General features: G+C 46.4%; 1 protein-coding gene across 4 annotated transcripts in view; it reads left to right on the top strand.

Annotated features, from left to right (window-relative positions):
- The window catches only part of LOC112260805 (ephrin type-A receptor 3-like), a 206,049-nt gene that overhangs the window by 98,714 nt on the left and 88,960 nt on the right, over positions 1–18,375 (top strand). For all 4 annotated transcript variants that reach the window (XR_006084365.1, XM_042328931.1, XM_042328930.1 and 1 more), the window contains exons 7-9: positions 11,307–11,642; positions 15,368–15,480; positions 16,281–16,443. Coding sequence is in view for 3 of the 4 variants with exons in the window: in XM_042328931.1 (XP_042184865.1) it covers positions 11,307–11,642; positions 15,368–15,480; positions 16,281–16,443 (612 nt within the window). In the remaining variant the exon portion in view is untranslated. The remainder of the gene's footprint in view (positions 1–11,306; positions 11,643–15,367; positions 15,481–16,280; positions 16,444–18,375) is intronic.

Here is an 18,375-nt window from a genome sequence, read left to right on the forward strand (position 1 = left end):
CAACGACAGACAGCTGTCCCTGATTGAGAACCATACCCGGCCAAACACAAAGAAATAGAAAACATAGAACACAAAACATAGAATGCCCACCCCAACTCACGCCCTGACTAAACCAAAATAGAGACATAAAAAGGATCTCTAAGGTCAGGGTGTGACACTTTAGCCATGTCTTCATGTTTTTTGTGAAAGTGTGATAGGTGGTGCAGTGTGTCTGATGGCAGTGTATTCCAAACATAGGAAGCTCTCACAGAGAAAGCAGATTGACTAAATGTGCTTATCCTTAAGGGAACTATACAGTCACCTCTCATGGCAGACCTTGTGGATCTGCTGCCATATGTTTGGGTTTTCTGTTTAACAAAAGTACTGAGTGGAAAGGCCATTTAAGTCAGGCCTTTTAAGATCTTGAATATAAGACATGCGTCGGGGTATTGCACAAGATTTTCCCAACTCAGGAGCTCATGCTTTCTGAGGATGTAACAGTGATGATGGCTTTTGGGATTCCTATCAAGCACTTTGAGAGCCTGTTTGTAGACAGACTGAATGGGTTTTAACGTTATACAGCAAGCTTGGGCCCAACTAGTCAAGCAGTATGTTAAGTGGAGGAGTATCATAGATTTGAAGTACAGTTTTGCTACCTCTATATTCAAAACAATTTTGTATAAACTGGAAATGAGCTAGGTCTGAATTTTTCACATAAAGAGAGGTTAGAGTCAAGTATGATGCCAAGGTACTTAAAATCAGATACCACCTGGAGCTTCTCCCCTGACATATAGACATCTGGCTCAGTAGCATCTGAAGCCCTCTTTGTGAAGAACATACAGACAGTTTTTTTTCACATTGAGATGCAAACACGAGTCACTGGGCCACTTGGTAACCTGGGCCATTGCAGTAGTGAGTTCTTGTGTAGCTTGTTGTTTGCTCTCTGCATGCTCATATTTCACTGTATCATCTGCATACATTTGAACTTCAGACGCAGTACAGACAGAAGGCAGATCATTAATGTACAGGCTGATCAGGAGGGACCCCAGTATTGACCCTTGGGGCACGCCCGCATCATAGCTTTGAGTGCTTACATATGCTTCTCATATGCTTACAATGATGTTTTGATTCTTGCTTGAAACAGTCACTAAGATTATATTTGGTTGTGATCTTTGCAAAGTAACAATTTTGGATGCAGCAGTTGTTAGCTGAATGCTAACACTCATTGATCAAAAGCCATCAAAGAGCCTTTTTACTGGTTGAGGTTTAAGTGTTTTTTTTATATATATAATGCAGCTGATTTTCAATGATGACACAAACATTATATTAAGCAGGACAGTCATACGAGCCTTAAAATCTCATTATAATCCAAAAGTAGTGTGAAATGCACTCATAAGCAACGTGCAAATAGAGGCTTTTTTGCTGGCGTTCTGTAAGAACTCCCCCTTATTCTGTCACCAACTTGTGTGCATCGGCCTTGTACATCAATTTCATTTGTACTTATTTAATTAACCTTTATTTAACTAGGCAAGTCAGTTAAGAACAAATTCTTATTTACAATGATGGCCTACCCCGGCCAAACCCTAATCCCGGACGATGCTGGGCCAAGTGTGTGCCGCAATATGGGACTACCAATCATGGCCAGTTGTGATACAGCCTGACTCTATCAGATGACACTGATACCATGATTCATTGATACTCTCTGATACTTAGTGATGCTCCTGTATAGGGTCTGTTTCTAAATCTGTCTGTCTGAGTCCACCGGAGATACTGGGCATCGATGGGCACCAACCACAAACCACATCCTGATGCATCTCCTACAGAGAGAGAGCAAGAGAGAGAGAGAGGGCAGGGGAGAGAGAGAGGAGAACAAGAGAGAGAGAGGAGAAGAAGAGAGAGAGGGGAGAAGAAGAGGGAGAGAGAGGGAGAGAGAAGAGAGAGGCGGATGGAGGGAGAGAGAAAGGATTATAGAGGGGGTGGAGAGAGAGGGGATTGTAGAGGGGGGTAGAGAGAGAGAGGATTGTAGAGGGGGATAGAGAGAGACATGTACTAGTCTGTGGCGACCTAAATGCCAGAACCGGACAAGAACCTGACACCCTCAGCACACAGGGGGACAAACATCTGCCTGGAGGTGACAGCATTCCCTCCCCCATATGCCCCCTTAGGCACAACTATGACAACATAACCAACAAAAACGGGACACAACTCCTGCAGCTCTGTCGCACGCTGGGTATGTACATAGTCAACGGTAGGCTTCGAGGGGACTCCTATGGTAGGTACACCTATAGCTCATCTCTTGGCAGTAGTACTGTAGACTACTTTATCACTGACCTCAACCCAGAGTCTCTCAGAGCGTTCACAGTCAGCCCACTGATACCCCTATCAGACCACAGCAAAATCACAGTCTACTTAAACAGAGCAATACTCAATCATGAGGCATCAAAGCCAAAGGAACTGAGTAACATTAAGAAATGCTATAGGTGGAAGGAATGCAGTTTGGAAACCTACCAAAAAAACAATTAGGCAACAACAAATTCAATCCCTTCTAGACAATTTCCTGGGTAAAACATTCCACTGTAATAGTGAAGGTGTAAACTTGGCAGTAGAAAATCTTAACAGTATATTTGACCTCTCAGCTTCCCTATCAAATCTAAAAATCTCAAATAGAAAACCGAAGAAAATTAACAATAATGACAAATGGTTTGATGAAGAATGCAAAAATCTAAGAAAGAAATTGAGAAACCTGTCCAACCAAAAACATAGAGACCCGGAAAACCTGAGTCTACGCCTTCACTATGGTGAATCACTAAAACAATACAGAAATACACTACGGAAAAAGAAGGAACAGCACGTCAGAAATCAGCTCAATGTAATTGAAGAATCCATAGACTCTAACCACTTCTGGGAAAATTGGAAAACACTAAACAAACAACAACACGAAGAATTATCTATCCAAAATGGAGATGTATGGGTAAACCACTTCTCCAATCTGTTTGGCTCTATAACAAAGAATAAAGAGCAAAAACATATACATGATCAAATACAGATCTTAGAATCAACTATTAAAGACTACCAGAACCCACTGGATTCTCCAATTACATTGAATGAGTTACAGGATAAAATAAAAACCCTCCAACCCAAAAAGGCCTGTGGTGTTGATGGTATCCTCAATGAAATGATCACATATACAGACAACAAATTCCAATTGGCTATACTAAAACTCTTTAACATCATCCTTAGCTCTGGCATCTTCCCCAATATTTGGAACCAAGGACTGATCACCCCAATCCACAAAAGTGGAGACAAATTTGACCCCAATAACTACCGTGGAATATGCGTCAACAGTAACCTTGGGGAAATCCTCTGCATTATCATTAACAGCAGACTCGTACATTTCCTCAATGAAAACAATGTACTGAGCAAATGTCAAATTGGCTTTTTACCAAATTACCGTACAACGGACCATGTATTCACCCTGCACACCCTAATTGACAACCAAACAAACCAAAACAAAGGCAAAGTTTTCTCATGCTTTGTTGATTTCAAAAAAGCCTTCGACTCAATTTGGCATGAGGGTCTGCTATACAAACTGATGGAAAGTGGTGTTGGGGGTAAAACATACGACATTATAAAATCCATGTACACAAACAACAAGTGTGCGGTTAAAATTGGCAAAAAACACACACATTTCTTCACACAGGGTCGTGGGGTTAGACAGGGATGCAGCTTAAGCCCCACCCTCTTCAACATATATATCAACGAATTGGCGCGGGCACTAGAAAAGTCTGCAGCACCCAGCCTCACCCTACTGGAATCTGAAGTCAAATGTCTGCTGTTTGCTGATGATCTGGTGCTTCTGTCACCAACCAAGGAGGGCCTACAGCAGCACCTAGATCTTATGCACAGATTCTGTCAGACCTGGGCCCTGACAGTAAATCTCAGTAAGACCAAAATAATGGTGTTCCAAAAAAGGTCCAGTCACCAGGACCACAAATACAAATTCCATCTAGACACTGTTGCCCTAGAGCACACAAAAAACTATACATACCTTGGCCTAAACATCAGCGCCACAGGTAACTTCCACAAAGCTGTGAACGATCTGAGAGACAAGGCAAGAAGGGCATTCTATGCCATCAAAAGGAACATAAATTTCAACATACCAATTAGGATTTGGCTAAAAATACTTAAATCAGTCATAGAGCCCATTGCCCTTTATGGTTGTGAGGTCTGGGGTTCGCTCACCAACCAAGATTTCACGAAATGGGACAAACACCAAATTGAGACTCTGCACGCAGAATTCTGCAAAAATATCCTCAGTGTACAACGTAGAACACCAAATAATGCATGCAGAGCAGAATTAGGCCGATACCCACTAATTATCAAAATCCAGAAAAGAGCCGTTAAATTCTATTCTATAACCACCTAAAAGGAAGCGATTCCCAAACCTTCCACAACAAAGCCATCACCTACAGAGAGATGAACCTGGAGAAGAGTCCCCTAAGCAAGCTGGTCCTGGGGCTCTGTTCACAAACAAAAACACACCCTACAGAGCCCCAGGACAGCAGCACAATTAGACCCAACCAAATCATGAGAAAACAAAAAGATAATTACTTGACACATTGGAAAGAATTAACAAAAAAACAGAGCAAACTAGAATGCTATTTGGCCCTACACAGAGAGTACACAGCGGCAGAATACCTGACCACTGTGACTGACCCAAAATTAAGGAAAGCTTTGACTATGTACAGACTCAGTGAGCATAGCCTTGCTATTGAGAAAGGCCGCCGTAGGCAGACATGGCTCTCAAGAGAAGACAGGCTATGTGCACACTGCCCACAAAATGAGGTGGAAACTGAGCTGCACTTCCTAACCTTCTGCCCAATGTATTACCATATTAGAGAAACATATTTCCCTCAGATTACACAGATCCACAAAGAATTCGAAAACAAATCCAATTTAGAAAAACTCCCATATCTACTGGGTGAAATTCCACAGTGTGCCATCACAGCAGCAAGATTTGTGACCTGTTGCCACAAGAAAAGGGCAACCAGTGAAGAACACACACCATTGTAAATACAACCCATATTTATGCTTATTTATTTTATCTTGTGTCCTTTACCATTTGTACATTGTTAAAACACTGTATATATAATATGACATTTGTAATGTCTTTATTGTTTTGAAACTTCTGTATGTGTAATTTATTTAATTTTTTTATTTTACCTTTATTTAACCAGGTAGGCAAGTTGAGAACAAGTTCTCATTTACAATTGCGACCTGGCCAAGATAAAGCAAAGCAGTTCGACAGATACAACGACACAGAGTTACACTTGGAGTAAAACAAACATACAGTCAATAACACAGTATAAACAAGTCTATATACAATGTGAGCAAATGAGGTGAGAAGGGAGGTAAAGGCAAAAAAGGCCATGGTGGCAAAGTAAATACAATATAGCAAGTAAAACACTGGAATGGTAGTTTTGCAATGGAAGAATGTGCAAAGTAGAAATAAAAATAATGGGGTGCAAAGGAGCAAAATAAATAAATAAATTAAAATTAAATACAGTTGGGAAAGAGGTAGTTGTTTGGGCTAAATTATAGGTGGGCTATGTACAGGTGCAGTAATCTGTGAGCTGCTCTGACAGTTGGTGCTTAAAGCTAGTGAGGGAGATAAGTGTTTCCAGTTTCAGAGATTTTTGTAGTTCGTTCCAGTCATTGGCAGCAGAGAACTGGAAGGGGAGGCGGCCAAAGAAAGAATTGGTTTTGGGGGTGACTTGAGAGATATACCTGCTGGAGCGCGTGCTACAGGTGGGAGATGCTATGGTGACCAGCGAGCTGAGATAAGGGGGGACTTTACCTAGCAGGGTCTTGTAGATGACATGGAGCCAGTGGGTTTGGCGACGAGTATGAAGCGAGGGCCAGCCAACGAGAGCGTACAGGTCGCAATGGTGGGTAGTATATGGGGCTTTGGTGACAAAACGGATTGCACTGTGATAGACTGCATCCAATTTGTTGAGTAGGGTATTGGAGGCTATTTTGTAAATGACATCACCAAAGTCAAGGATTGGTAGGATGGTCAGTTTTACAAGGATATGTTTGGCAGCATGAGTGAAGGATAATGTTTACTGTTAATTTTTATTGTTTATTTCACTTTATATATTATCTACCTCACTTGCTTTGGCAATGTTAACACATGTTTCACATGGCAATAAAGCCCCTTGAATTGAATTGAATTGAATTGAGAGAGCGGATTGTAGAGGGGGGTAGAGAGAGAGAGGATTGTAGAGGGGGTAGAGAGAGCGGATTGTAGAGGGGGTAGAGAGAGAGGGGATTGTAGAGGGGGTAGAGAGAGAGAGGATTGTAGAGGGGGTAGAGAGTGGATTGTAGAGGGGGTAGAGAGAGAGAGGATTGTAGAGGGGGTAGAGAGAGAGAGAGGATTGTAGAGGGGGTAGAGAGAGAGAGGATTGTAGAGGGGGTAGAGAGAGAGAGGATTGTAGAGGGGGTAGAGAGAGAGAGGATTGTAGAGGGGGTAGAGAGAGAGGATTGTAGAGGGGGTAGAGAGAGAGAGGATTGTAGAGGTGGGTAGAGAGAGAGAGGATTGTAGAGGGGGTAGAGAGAGCGGATTGTAGAGGGGGTAGAGAGAGCGGATTGTAGAGGGGGGGTAGAGAGAGGGGATTGTAGAGGGGGTAGAGAGTGGATTGTAGAGGGGGTAGAGAGAGAGAGGTTTGTAGAGGGGGGTAGAGAGAGAGCAGATTGTAGAGGGGGTAGAGAGAGCGGATTGTAGAGAGAGTGGATTGGGGGGGTAGAGAGAGAGAGAGGATTGTAGAGGGGGTAGAGAGAGAGCAGATTGTAGAGGGGGTAGAGAGAGAGGGGATTGTAGAGGGGGTAGAGAGAGAGAGGATTGTAGAGGGGGTAGAGAGAGAGCGGATTGTAGAGGGGGTAGAGAGAGAGAGGATTGTAGAGGGGGTAGAGAGTGGATTGTAGAGGGGGTAGAGAGAGAGAGGATTGTAGAGGGGGTAGAGAGAGAGGATTGTAGAGGGGGTAGAGAGAGAGCAGATTGTAGAGGGGGTAGAGAGAGAGAGGATTGTAGAGGGGGTAGAGAGAGAGGGATTGTAGAGGGGGTAGAGAGCAGATTGTAGAGGGGGTAGAGAGAGCGGATTGTAGAGGGGGTAGAGAGAGAGAGGATTGTAGAGGGGGCTAGAGAGAGAGAGGATTGTAGAGGGGGTAGAGAGAGAGAGGATTGTAGAGGGGGTAGAGAGAGAGGATTGTAGAGGGGGTAGAGAGAGAGAGGATTGTAGAGGGGGTAGAGAGAGAGGATTGTAGAGGGGGTAGAGAGAGAGGATTGTAGAGGGGGTAGAGAGAGAGCAGATTGTAGAGGGGGGTAGAGAGAGCAGATTGTAGAGGGGGTAGAGAGAGCGGATTGTAGAGGGGGTAGAGAGAGAGGGGATTGTAGAGGGGGTAGAGAGAGAGAGGATTGTAGAGGGGGTAGAGAGAGAGCGGATTGTAGAGGGGGTAGAGAGAGAGCGGATTGTAGAGGGGGTAGAGAGAGAGGGGATTGTAGAGGGGTGTAGAGAGAGAGGGATTGTAGAGGGGGTAGAGAGTGGATTGTAGAGGGGGTAGAGAGAGAGAGGATTGTAGAGGGGGTAGAGAGTGAGCGGATTGTAGAGGGGGTAGAGAGAGAGCGGATTGTAGAGGGGGGGGGAGAGAGAGGGGATTGTAGAGGGGGTAGAGAGTGGATTGTAGAGGGGGTAGAGAGAGAGAGGATTGTAGGGGGGGTAGAGAGAGAGCAGATTGTAGAGGGGGTAGAGAGAGAGAGGATTGTAGAGGGGGTAGAGAGAGAGCAGATTGTAGAGGGGGGTAGAGAGAGCGGATTGTAGAGGGGGTAGAGAGAGAGGGGATTGTAGAGGGGGTAGAGAGAGAGGGATTGTAGAGGGGGTAGAGAGAGGATTGTAGAGGGGGTAGAGAGAGAGAGGATTGTAGAGGGGTTAGAGAGAGAGAGGATTGTAGAGGGGGTAGAGAGAGAGCGGATTGTAGAGGGGGTAGAGAGTGGATTGTAGAGGGGGTAGAGAGAGAGAGGATTGTAGAGGGGGTAGAGAGAGAGTGGATTGTAGAGGGGGTAGAGAGAGGATTGTAGAGGGGGTAGAGAGAGAGAGGATTGTAGAGGGGTTAGAGAGAGAGAGGATTGTAGAGGGGGTAGAGAGAGAGCGGATTGTAGAGGGGGTAGAGAGTGGATTGTAGAGGGGGTAGAGAGAGAGAGGATTGTAGAGGGGGTAGAGAGAGAGAGGGTTGTAGAGGGGGTAGAGAGAGAGAGGATTGTAGAGGGGGTAGAGAGAGAGAGGATTGTAGAGGGGGTAGAGAGAGAGAGGATTGTAGAGGGGGTAGAGAGAGAGCAGATTGTAGAGGGGGTAGAGAGAGAGAGGATTGTAGAGGGGGGTAGAGAGAGAGCGGAAGAGAGTATGAGGCACACACAAGTACACCCAGTCAAACCCAGATCAATCACATTCATCGTTGCAGCAGGTGTGATGTGACAGGGGATATCAGCTGGAAATGAGAAACGACTTCTGCAGATGTCACCTCTCCTCGCCACACACACACACACACACACCATCACACACCAGCGCATACACAGGTACATATGTCTGTCGCTCACTCGATCTTCTGTCTCTCCATTACTCTCTTTCTACATGCTATAATCTCTCTGTCTCTCCATCACTCTTTCTACATGCTATAATCTCTCTGTCTCTCCATTACTCTCTTTCTACATGCTATAATCTCTCTGTCTCTCCATCACTCTCTTTCTACATGCTATAATCTCTCTGTCTCTCCATTACTCTCTTTCTACATGCTATAATCTCTCTGTCTCTCCATCACTCTCTTTCTACATGCTATAATCTCTCTGTCTCTCCATCACTCTTTCTACATGCTATAATCTCTCTGTCTCTCCATCACTCTCTTTCTACATGCTATAATCTCTCTGTCTCTCCATCACTCTCTTTCTACATGCTATAATCTCTCTGTCTCTCCATCACTCTCTTTCTACATGCTATAATCTCTCTGTCTCTCCATTACTCTCTTTCTACATGCTATAATCTCTCTGTCTCTCCATCACTCTCTTTCTACATGCTATAATCTCTCTGTCTCTCCATCACTCTCTTTCTACATGCTATAATCTCTCTGTCTCTCCATCACTCTCTTTCTACATGCTATAATCTCTCTGTCTCTCCATCACTCTCTTTCTACATGCTATAATCTCTCTGTCTCTCCATCACTCTCTTTCTACATGCTATAATCTCTCTGTCTCTCCATCACTCTCTTTCTACATGCTATAATCTCTCTGTCTCTCCATCACTCTCTTTCTACATGCTATAATCTCTCTGTCTCTCCATCACTCTCTTTCTACATGCTATAATCTCTCTGTCTCTCCATCACTCTCTTCCTACATGCTATAATCTCTCTGTCTCTCCATCACTCTCTTTCTACATGCTATAATCTCTCTGTCTCTCCATCACTCTCTTTCTACATGCTATAATCTCTCTGTCTCTCCATTACTCTCTTTCTACATGCTATAATCTCTCTGTCTCTCCATCACTCTCTTTCTACATGCTATAATCTCTCTGTCTCTCCATCACTCTCTTCCTACATGCTATAATCTCTCTGTCTCTCCATTACTCTCTTTCTACATGCTATAATCTCTCTGTCTCTCCATCACTCTCTTTCTACATGCTATAATCTCTCTCTCTCCATCACTCTCTTTCTACATGCTATAATCTCTCTGTCTCTCCATCACTCTCTTCCTACATGCTATAATCTCTCTGTCTCTCCATTACTCTCTTTCTACATGCTATAATCTCTCTGTCTCTCCATCACTCTCTTTCTACATGCTATAATCTCTCTCTCTCCATCACTCTCTTCCTACATGCTATAATCTCTCTGTCTCTCCATTACTCTCTTTCTACATGCTATAATCTCTCTGTCTCTCCATCACTCTCTTTCTACATGCTATAATCTCTCTCTCTCCATCACTCTCTTTCTACATGCTATAATCTCTCTCTCTCCATCACTCTCTTTCTACATGCTATAATCTCTCTGTCTCTCCATCACTCTCTTTCTACATGCTATAATCTCTCTGTCTCTCCATCACTCTCTTTCTACATGCTATAATCTCTCTGTCTCTCCATCACTCTCTTTCTACATGCTATAATCTCTCTGTCTCTCCATCACTCTCTTTCTACATGCTATAATCTCTCTGTCTCTCCATTACTCTCTTTCTACATGCTATAATCTCTCTGTCTCTCCATCACTCTCTTTCTACATGCTATAATCTCTCTGTCTCTCCATTACTCTCTTTCTACATGCTATAATCTCTCTGTCTCTCCATCACTCTCTTTCTACATGCTATAATCTCTCTCTCTCTCTCTCTCTGAGAAGGAGGTGATGAGATGAGCTTGTTTGGGTGGATTGAAAGGTGAGGACAGGTTAGAATGTGGGAGAGGAGAGGTGTTAGAAAGAGTTGAAAAGGGGGTGAAATAGGGGTGAGAGAGGAGTGTAAATTACAATATGGAAGAGCTGAGATCAGTAAAGAACACGAAGGAGGGAGAGGAGGATAGCGGAGAGGAGAGGATGTGAGGGGTAGGGAGAGAGAGAGAGAGAGAGAGGGGGAGAGAGAGGATGTGAGGGGGAAGGGAGAGGAGGATAGGATGTGAGGGGGAAGGGAGAGAGAGAGAGGAGAGGATGTGAGGGGGAAGGGAGAGGAACAGGGGAGAGGGGGAAGGGAGAGGAGGATAGGGGAAAGAAGAGAGGATGTGAGGGGGAAGGGAGAGAGAGAGAGAAAGAGAGAGGAGTGGAGAGGAGAGGATATGGGGGAAGGGAGAGGAGAGAATGTGAGCGGGAAGGGAGAGGAAGATAGGGGAGAGAGGAGAGGATGTGAGGGGGAAGGGAGAGGATGACAGAGAAAGGGGCATACATTAGACTGCCTGTCACACATCATCTGCTGTCATCAGATATGCAGCCTCTATTTCCCCCTGGCCCTAACCTGCTGCCCTTTACAGAGGCCTGCCACTGGGCAGCCTGATCAGGAAAGGCCCAGGCTTTACAGGCCCCCTGGGCCTCACTACTCCTCTTGCTGTTGATGAGATGTCACCAGCTCAGAGCCTTAACCACCATATATTATCCCAGCACACACGAGGACACATATGCATATACGCATGCACACACATGCACACGCATACATACATACGCACACCATAGACGCACACCATAGACACACACCATAGACACACATCATAGACACACACACACTCACCGCCTCGCCCCTCTCTCCTCCTCAGGTCCCTGTTCTGCGCCAGAGAACCCCATCTCCACTGTCAACGAGACGTGTGTCACACTAGAATGGAGTCCCCCTCTTGACATGGGAGGCCGAGGTGACATCACCTACAGCCTCCACTGCAGGAAGTGCTCCGGCGACCGCAGGAAGTGCACGCCCTGCGGTAACGGCGTACATTTTGTGCCGAGGCAGTTTGGTCTCTCTGTGACTATGGTGATGGTCACTGACCTGCAGCCACACAGCAATTACAGCTTCACCATTGAGAGCCTGAATGGAGTTTCTGACCTGAGTCCTACACCCAGAGGAGCTGTGATAGTTAATGTCACCACCAGCCAGACAGGTAGGAACTCACAGCCATACATATATGCATAGGCTCGCATATAGACACACACACATTACAGCCTCAGTGTTGAAGCAGTCAATGCCACTCAATAATGTTCACTGGACTACTGTCTAACACACACACACATGAGTGTGAGTGTGTGTGCATGTGTGTGTGTGCGTGTGTGTGTGTGTAGGACAGGTTTAGGGGGATGTGGAGTGTGAATGTAAGTCATGGGGTCCATGTAGGGGATGTGTCAGTAAGGGGTGATGAGAGGAGAGGATTGGGAGAGGAGGTGAGGGGTGATGAGAGGAGGATATGAGTGTGAGAGGAGGTGAGTGGGAGAGGAGGTGAGGGGTGATGAGAAGATGTGAGGAGTGATGAGAGGAGGAGTGGGAGAGGAGTAGGAGAGGAGTTGAGGGGTGATGATAAGATTTGAAGGGCAATGAGAGGAGGAGAAGAGTAGAAGAGGAGGAGAGGGGCAATGAGAGGAGGAGAGGAGTGGGAGAGGAGATGAGGGGTGATGAGAGGAGGAGAGGAGAGGGAGAGGAGGAGGGGAGAGGAGGAGAGGAGTGGGAGAGGAGGTGAGGGGTGATGAGAGAAGGAGAGGATTGGGAGAGGAGGTGAGGGGTGATGAGAAGATGTGAGGGGTGATGAGAGGAGGAGTGGGAGAGAGAGGAGTAGGAGAGGAGGTGAGGGGTGATGAGAAGATGTGAAGGGCAATGAGAGGAGGAGACAAGGAGAGGAGGAGAATAGTGAAAGAGGAGGAGAGGGGCAATGAGAGGAGGAGAGGAGTGGGAGAGGAGGTGAGGGGTGATGAGAGGAGGAGAGGAGGGGAGAGGAGGTGAGGGGTGATGAGAGGAAGAGAGGAGGAGAGGGGCGAGGAGAGGAGTGGGAGATGAGGTGAGGGATGATGAGAGGATGAGAGAAGGAGAGGAGTAGAAGAGGAGGTGAGAGGTGATGAGAGGTTTGGGAGAGGAGGTGAGGGGGAATGAGAGGAGGAGAGGATTGGGAGTGGAGGAGAGGTGGAATGAGAGGAGGAGAGGATTGGGAGTGGAGGAGAGGTGGAATGAGAGGAGAGAAAGAGAGGAGTGGGAGAGGAGGTGAGGGGTGATGAGAGGAAGAGAGGAGGAGAGGGGCGAGGAGAGGAGTGGGAGATGAGGTGAGGGATGATGAGAGGATGAGAGAAGGAGAGGAGTAGAAGAGGAGGTGAGAGGTGATGAGAGGTTTGGGAGAGGAGGTGAGGGGGAATGAGAGGAGGAGAGGATTGGGAGTGGAGGAGAGGTGGAATGAGAGGAGAGAAAGAGAGGAATGGGAGAGGAGGTGAGGGGGAATGAGAGGAGGAGGATTGGGAGTGGAGGAGAGGTGGAATGAGAGGAGAGAAAGAGAGGAATGGGAGAGGAGGTGAGGGGTGATGAGAGAAGGAGAGGATTGGGAGAGGAGGTGAGGGGTGATGAGAAGATGTGAGGGGTGATGAGAGGAGGAGTGGGAGAGAGAGGAGTAGGAGAGGAGGTGAGGGGTGATGAGAAGATGTGAAGGGCAATGAGAGGAGGAGACAAGGAGAGGAGGAGAATAGTGAAAGAGGAGGAGAGGGGCAATGAGAGGAGGAGAGGAGGGGAGAGGAGGTGAGGGGTGATGAGAGGAGGAGAGGAGTGGGAGAGGAGGTGAGGGGTGATGAGAGGAAGAGAGGAGGAGAGGGGCGAGGAGAGGAGTGGGAGATGAGGTGAGGGATGATGAGAGGATGAGAGAAGGAGAGGAGTAGAAGAGGAGGTGAGAGGTGATGAGAGGTTTGGGAGAGGAGGTGAGGGGGAATGAGAGGAGGAGAGGATTGGGAGTGGAGGAGAGGTGGAATGAGAGGAGGAGAGGATTGGGAGTGGAGGAGAGGTGGAATGAGAGGAGAGAAAGAGAGGAATGGGAGAGGAGGTGAGGGGGAATGAGAGGAGGAGAGGATTGGGAGTGGAGGAGAGGTGGAATGAGAGGAGGAGAGGATTGGGAGTGGAGGAGAGGTGGAATGAGAGGAGAGAAAGAGAGGAATGGGAGAGGAGGTGAGGGGGAATGAGAGGATGAGAGGAGTGGGAGAGGAGGTGAGGGGTGATGAGAGGAAGAGAGGAGGAGAGGGGCGAGGAGAGGAGTGGGAGATGAGGTGAGGGATGATGAGAGGATGAGAGAAGGAGAGGAGTAGAAGAGGAGGTGAGAGGTGATGAGAGGTTTGGGAGAGGAGGTGAGGGGGAATGAGAGGAGGAGAGGATTGGGAGTGGAGGAGAGGTGGAATGAGAGGAGAGAAAGAGAGGAATGGGAGAGGAGGTGAGGGGGAATGAGAGGAGGAGGGGATTGGGAGTGGAGGAGTGGGAGAGGGAGAGGAGGTGAGGGGTGATGAGAGAAGGAGAAGAGTGGGAGAGGATGAGAGGAGTGGGAGGTGAGGAGGGGGGAGGAGGTGAGGAGCGAGGAGAGGATTGGGAGAGGAGGAGAGGAGTGGGAGCGGAGGTGAGGAGTGGGAGAGAAGGTGAGGGGCGATGAGAGGAGGAGAGGATTGGGAGAGGAGGTGAAGGGTAATGAGAGGAGAGGGGTGGGAGAGGAGGAGAGGAGTGGGAGTAAAGGAGAGGGGCGATGAGAGGAGGAGTTGAGTGGGAGAGGAGGAGAGGGGCTATGAGAGGATTGGGAGAGGAGGAGAGGAGTGGGAGCGGAGGTGAGGAGTGGGAGAGGAGGTGATGGGTGATGAGAGGAGCAGAGGAGTGGGAGCGGAGGTGAGGAGTGGGAGAGGAGGTGAGGGGCGATGAGAGGAGGAGAGGATTGGGAGAGGAGGTGAAGGGGATTGAGAGGAGGAGAGGAGAGGAGTGGGAGAGGAGGAGAGGAGTGGGAGTAAAGGAGAGGGGTGATGAGAGTAGGAGTTGAGTGGGAGAGGAGGAGTGAGCTATAAGAGGAGGAGAGGAGTGGGAGAGGAGGAGAGGGGCTATGATAGGAGGAGAGGACATTAACCTCGTTAACAGTTCCACATGTCTCACCTGCTGTCACACACTGCTCATCTCAACATGTCACACACACACACACACACACACATACACACACAAACACATTCCTACCTGTGCCCACCGAGCACTCTGTGATGAGGGGGTGAAAGTGAAGAGATAGCGATGTACACCACGGAACCCCTCAGAGACACCCATCGGCTTACTCAGCACACACACACACATGCACACACACGCACGCACAGATACAGACACACAAAGTCATTACATACACATGTGCACATACAGTATGTGACCCCCTCTTTGTTCTTTCATTAGCTAAGTTCTACACTCTGCAGAGAACTGTCATTATAGCACAGTGGTAATCAATCTATAAATCTCTCTTCCTCACTCTCTTCCTCCCCTGCTGTCTCTCTCTTCCCTCATTCTTCCTTTCTAATTCCTCCCCCACTGTCTCTCTCCTTTTCTCCTGGTAGTCTTTCTTCCTTTCTCTTCCCCTAAATTCCACTCCCCCCTTCCATCTCTCTCTCTCTCTCTCTCTCTCTCTCTCTCTCTATAGTGAGTGTGGTTAACCTATATATCTGTCTGTCTGTCTGTCTGTCTGTCTGTCTGTCTGTCTGTCTGTCTGTCTGTCTGTCTGTCTGTCTGTCTGTCTGTCTGTCTGTCTGTCTGTTTCTGTCTGTCTGTTTCTCTCTCTCTGTAGTGAGTGTGGTTAACCTATATCTCTCTCTGTCTGTCTGTCTGTCTGTCTGTCTGTCTGTCTATTTCTCTCTGTAGTGAGTGTGGTCCTGAAGGAGAGGAGGAGTAAGGACAGTATCACTCTGGCGTGGCAGGGCCCTGACAGACCCAATGGAGCCATAGTGGAGTATGAAGTCATTTATTATGAGAAGGTGAGTCACATACACACCTCAATTTCTCTCTCCTTCTCTTCTCTTCTCCTCCCATCTCATCCCTCTCTTCTCTTCTTACTTAATGTCAGACTCAGACCTGAAAATCCCAGTTTGGACTCTCTAGCCAGTGTTTAATGGATCTGATAAGCACAGGAGTGCACTTGATTTAGCTCACTCTGCACATTGAATGGCCCCGAAAGGGAAGTTTATGTCCACCAAGTGCAGCAGGCAGGCTAAATAAAACAGGAACGTGAATGAAGAGAACAAGAGAAGAGAGGAGTGGGAAGTGTGTGTGTGTGTGTGTGTCTGTGTGTCTTTGTGTGCGTGTGTGTGTGTGTGTGTGTGTGTGTGTGTGTGTGTGTGTGTGTGTGTGTGTGTGTGTGTGTGTGTGTGTGTCTGTGTGTCTTTGTGTGCGTGTGTGTGTGTGTGTCTGTGTGTCTTTGTGTGCGTGTGTGTGTGTGTGTGTCTGTGTGTCTTTGTGTGCTGTGTGTGTGTGTGTGTGTGTGTGTGTGTGTGTGTGTGTGTGTGTGTGTGTGTGTGTGTGTGTGTCTGTGTGTCTTTGTGTGCGTGTGTGTGTGTGTGTGTGTGTGTGTGTGTTATTGGCAGGGATCAGTGGTAATATTCCACAGTAACCGTGTTAATCAGTGTAGTGGAGCTCCTCTCATTAGAGAAGGTATCATAGGCACTGCAAGGAGGGTTCTCACTGACACACACACTCACTTAACATCTCTCTCTCTCTCATATATCTCTCTCTCCATCTATCTCTCTCCATCTGTCTCTCTCTCTTCCTCTCCCATTAGAACCAGAGAGAGCAGAACTACACAGTCCTAAAGACCAGGTCCAATGTGATGACTGTAGACGGTCTAAAGCCTGGTACTACATATGTGTTCCGTGTCCGAGCTAGAACCGACGGGGGATACGGCAACTACGGAGGAGAGATAGAACTGGAGACCAGCCACGAAGGTCTCTTCCTCTTCCTCTCTCTCTGCTGTGTCGTTTTATGTTTCTCTGTCTCCACCTATCATCCTCTTCTGGACTCTCTTCATCTTCCTTCTCTCCTCTCTTCTTTTACCTCTGCAATATCTCACCTCTACCTCTTCACCTCCATTAGGGCAGTCCTAGGGCTGGGCGATATGGACAAAATATTTGTCTTATTTTTTACGGTATTTGATGGTTTCTGAATGAAACAAGTTTCTAAATACAGTACCAGTTAAACGTTTTAGAACACCTACTCATTCAAGGGTATTTCTTTATTTGTACTATTTTCTCCATTGTAGAATAATTGTGAAGACATCACAACTATGAAATAACACATATGGAATCATGTAGTAACCAAAAAATGTGTTAAACAAATCAAAATATTTGTTTGATTTTAGCTTTTTCAAAGTAGCCACCCTTTGCCTTGACAGCTTTGCACACTCTTGACATTCTCTCAACCAGCTTCACCTGGAATGCTTTTCCAGCAGTCTTGAAGGAGTTCCCACATATGCTGAGCACTTGTTGACTGATTTTCCTTCACTCTGCGGTCCAACTAATCCCAAACCATCTCAATTGGGTTGAGGTTGGGTGATTGTGAAGGCCAGGTCATCTGATGTAGCACTCCATCACTTTCCTTCTTGGTCAAATAGCCCTTACACAGCCTGGAGGTGTGTTTGGTCATTGTCCTGTTGAAAAACGAATTATAGTCCCACTAAGCACAAACCAGATGTGATGGCGTATCACTGCAGAATACTGTGGTAGCCATGCTGGTTAAGTGTGCCTTGAATTCCAAATAAATCACAGACAGTGTCACCAGCAAAGCACCATCACACCTCCTCTTCCATGCTTTACGGTTGGAACCACACAAGAGGAGGTCATCCATTCACATACTCTGTGTCTCACAAAGACATTAATGTTGGAACCAAAAATCTCAAATTTGGACTCATCAGACTAAACAACATATTTCCACCAGTCTAATGTCCATTGCTCATGTTTCTTGGCCCAAGCAAGTCTCTTATTATTATTGGTGTCCTCTGGTAGTGGTTTCTTTGCAGTAATTCGACCATGAAGGCTTGATTCACGCAGTATCCTCTGAACAGTTGATGTTGAGATGTGTCTGTTACTTGAACTCTGAAGCATTTATTTGTGCTGCATTTTCTGAGGCTGGTAACTCTAATGAACTTATCCTCTGCAACAGAGGTAACTCTGGGTCTTCCTTTCCTGTGGCGGTCCTCATGAGAGCCACTTTCATCATAGCGCTTCATGGTTTTTTCAAAGTTCTTGAAATTTTCCAGATTGACTGACGTTCATATCTTAAAGTAATAATGGACCGTTGTTTTTCTTTGCTTATTTGGTCTTTTATACCAAATAGGGCTGTCTTCTGTATACCATCCCTACCTTGTCACAACACAACTGATTGACTCAAACACGTTAAGAAGGAAAGAAATTCCACAGATTTACACTGCCGGGGCGGCAGGTAGCCTAGTGGTTAGAGCATTGGACTAGTAACCGAAAGGTTGCGAAATCAAATCCCCGAGCTGACAAGTGAAAAATCTGTTGTTCTGAACAAGGTAGTTAACCCACTGTTCCTAGGCCATTGTTGTAAATAAGAATATGTTCTTAACTGACTTGCCTAGTTAAATAAAGGAAAAATTAAATAAAATAAAAAACAAGGCACAGCTGTTAATTAACTGAATGGCATTCCAGATGACTACCTCATGAAGCTGGTTGAGAGAATGCCAAGAGTGTGCAAAGCTGTCATCTAGGCAAAGGATAGCTACTTTGATTTGTTTAACACTGTTTTGGTTACTACATGATTCCATGTGTTATTTCATGGTTTTGATTTCTTCACTATTATTCTACAATGTAGAAAATAGTACAAATAAAGGCAAATCCTTGAATGAGTAGGTGTGTCCA

This window comes from Oncorhynchus tshawytscha, linkage group LG10 (genome assembly GCF_018296145.1).
Source record: "Oncorhynchus tshawytscha isolate Ot180627B linkage group LG10, Otsh_v2.0, whole genome shotgun sequence".
Taxonomy (NCBI): Eukaryota; Metazoa; Chordata; class Actinopteri; order Salmoniformes; family Salmonidae; genus Oncorhynchus; species Oncorhynchus tshawytscha.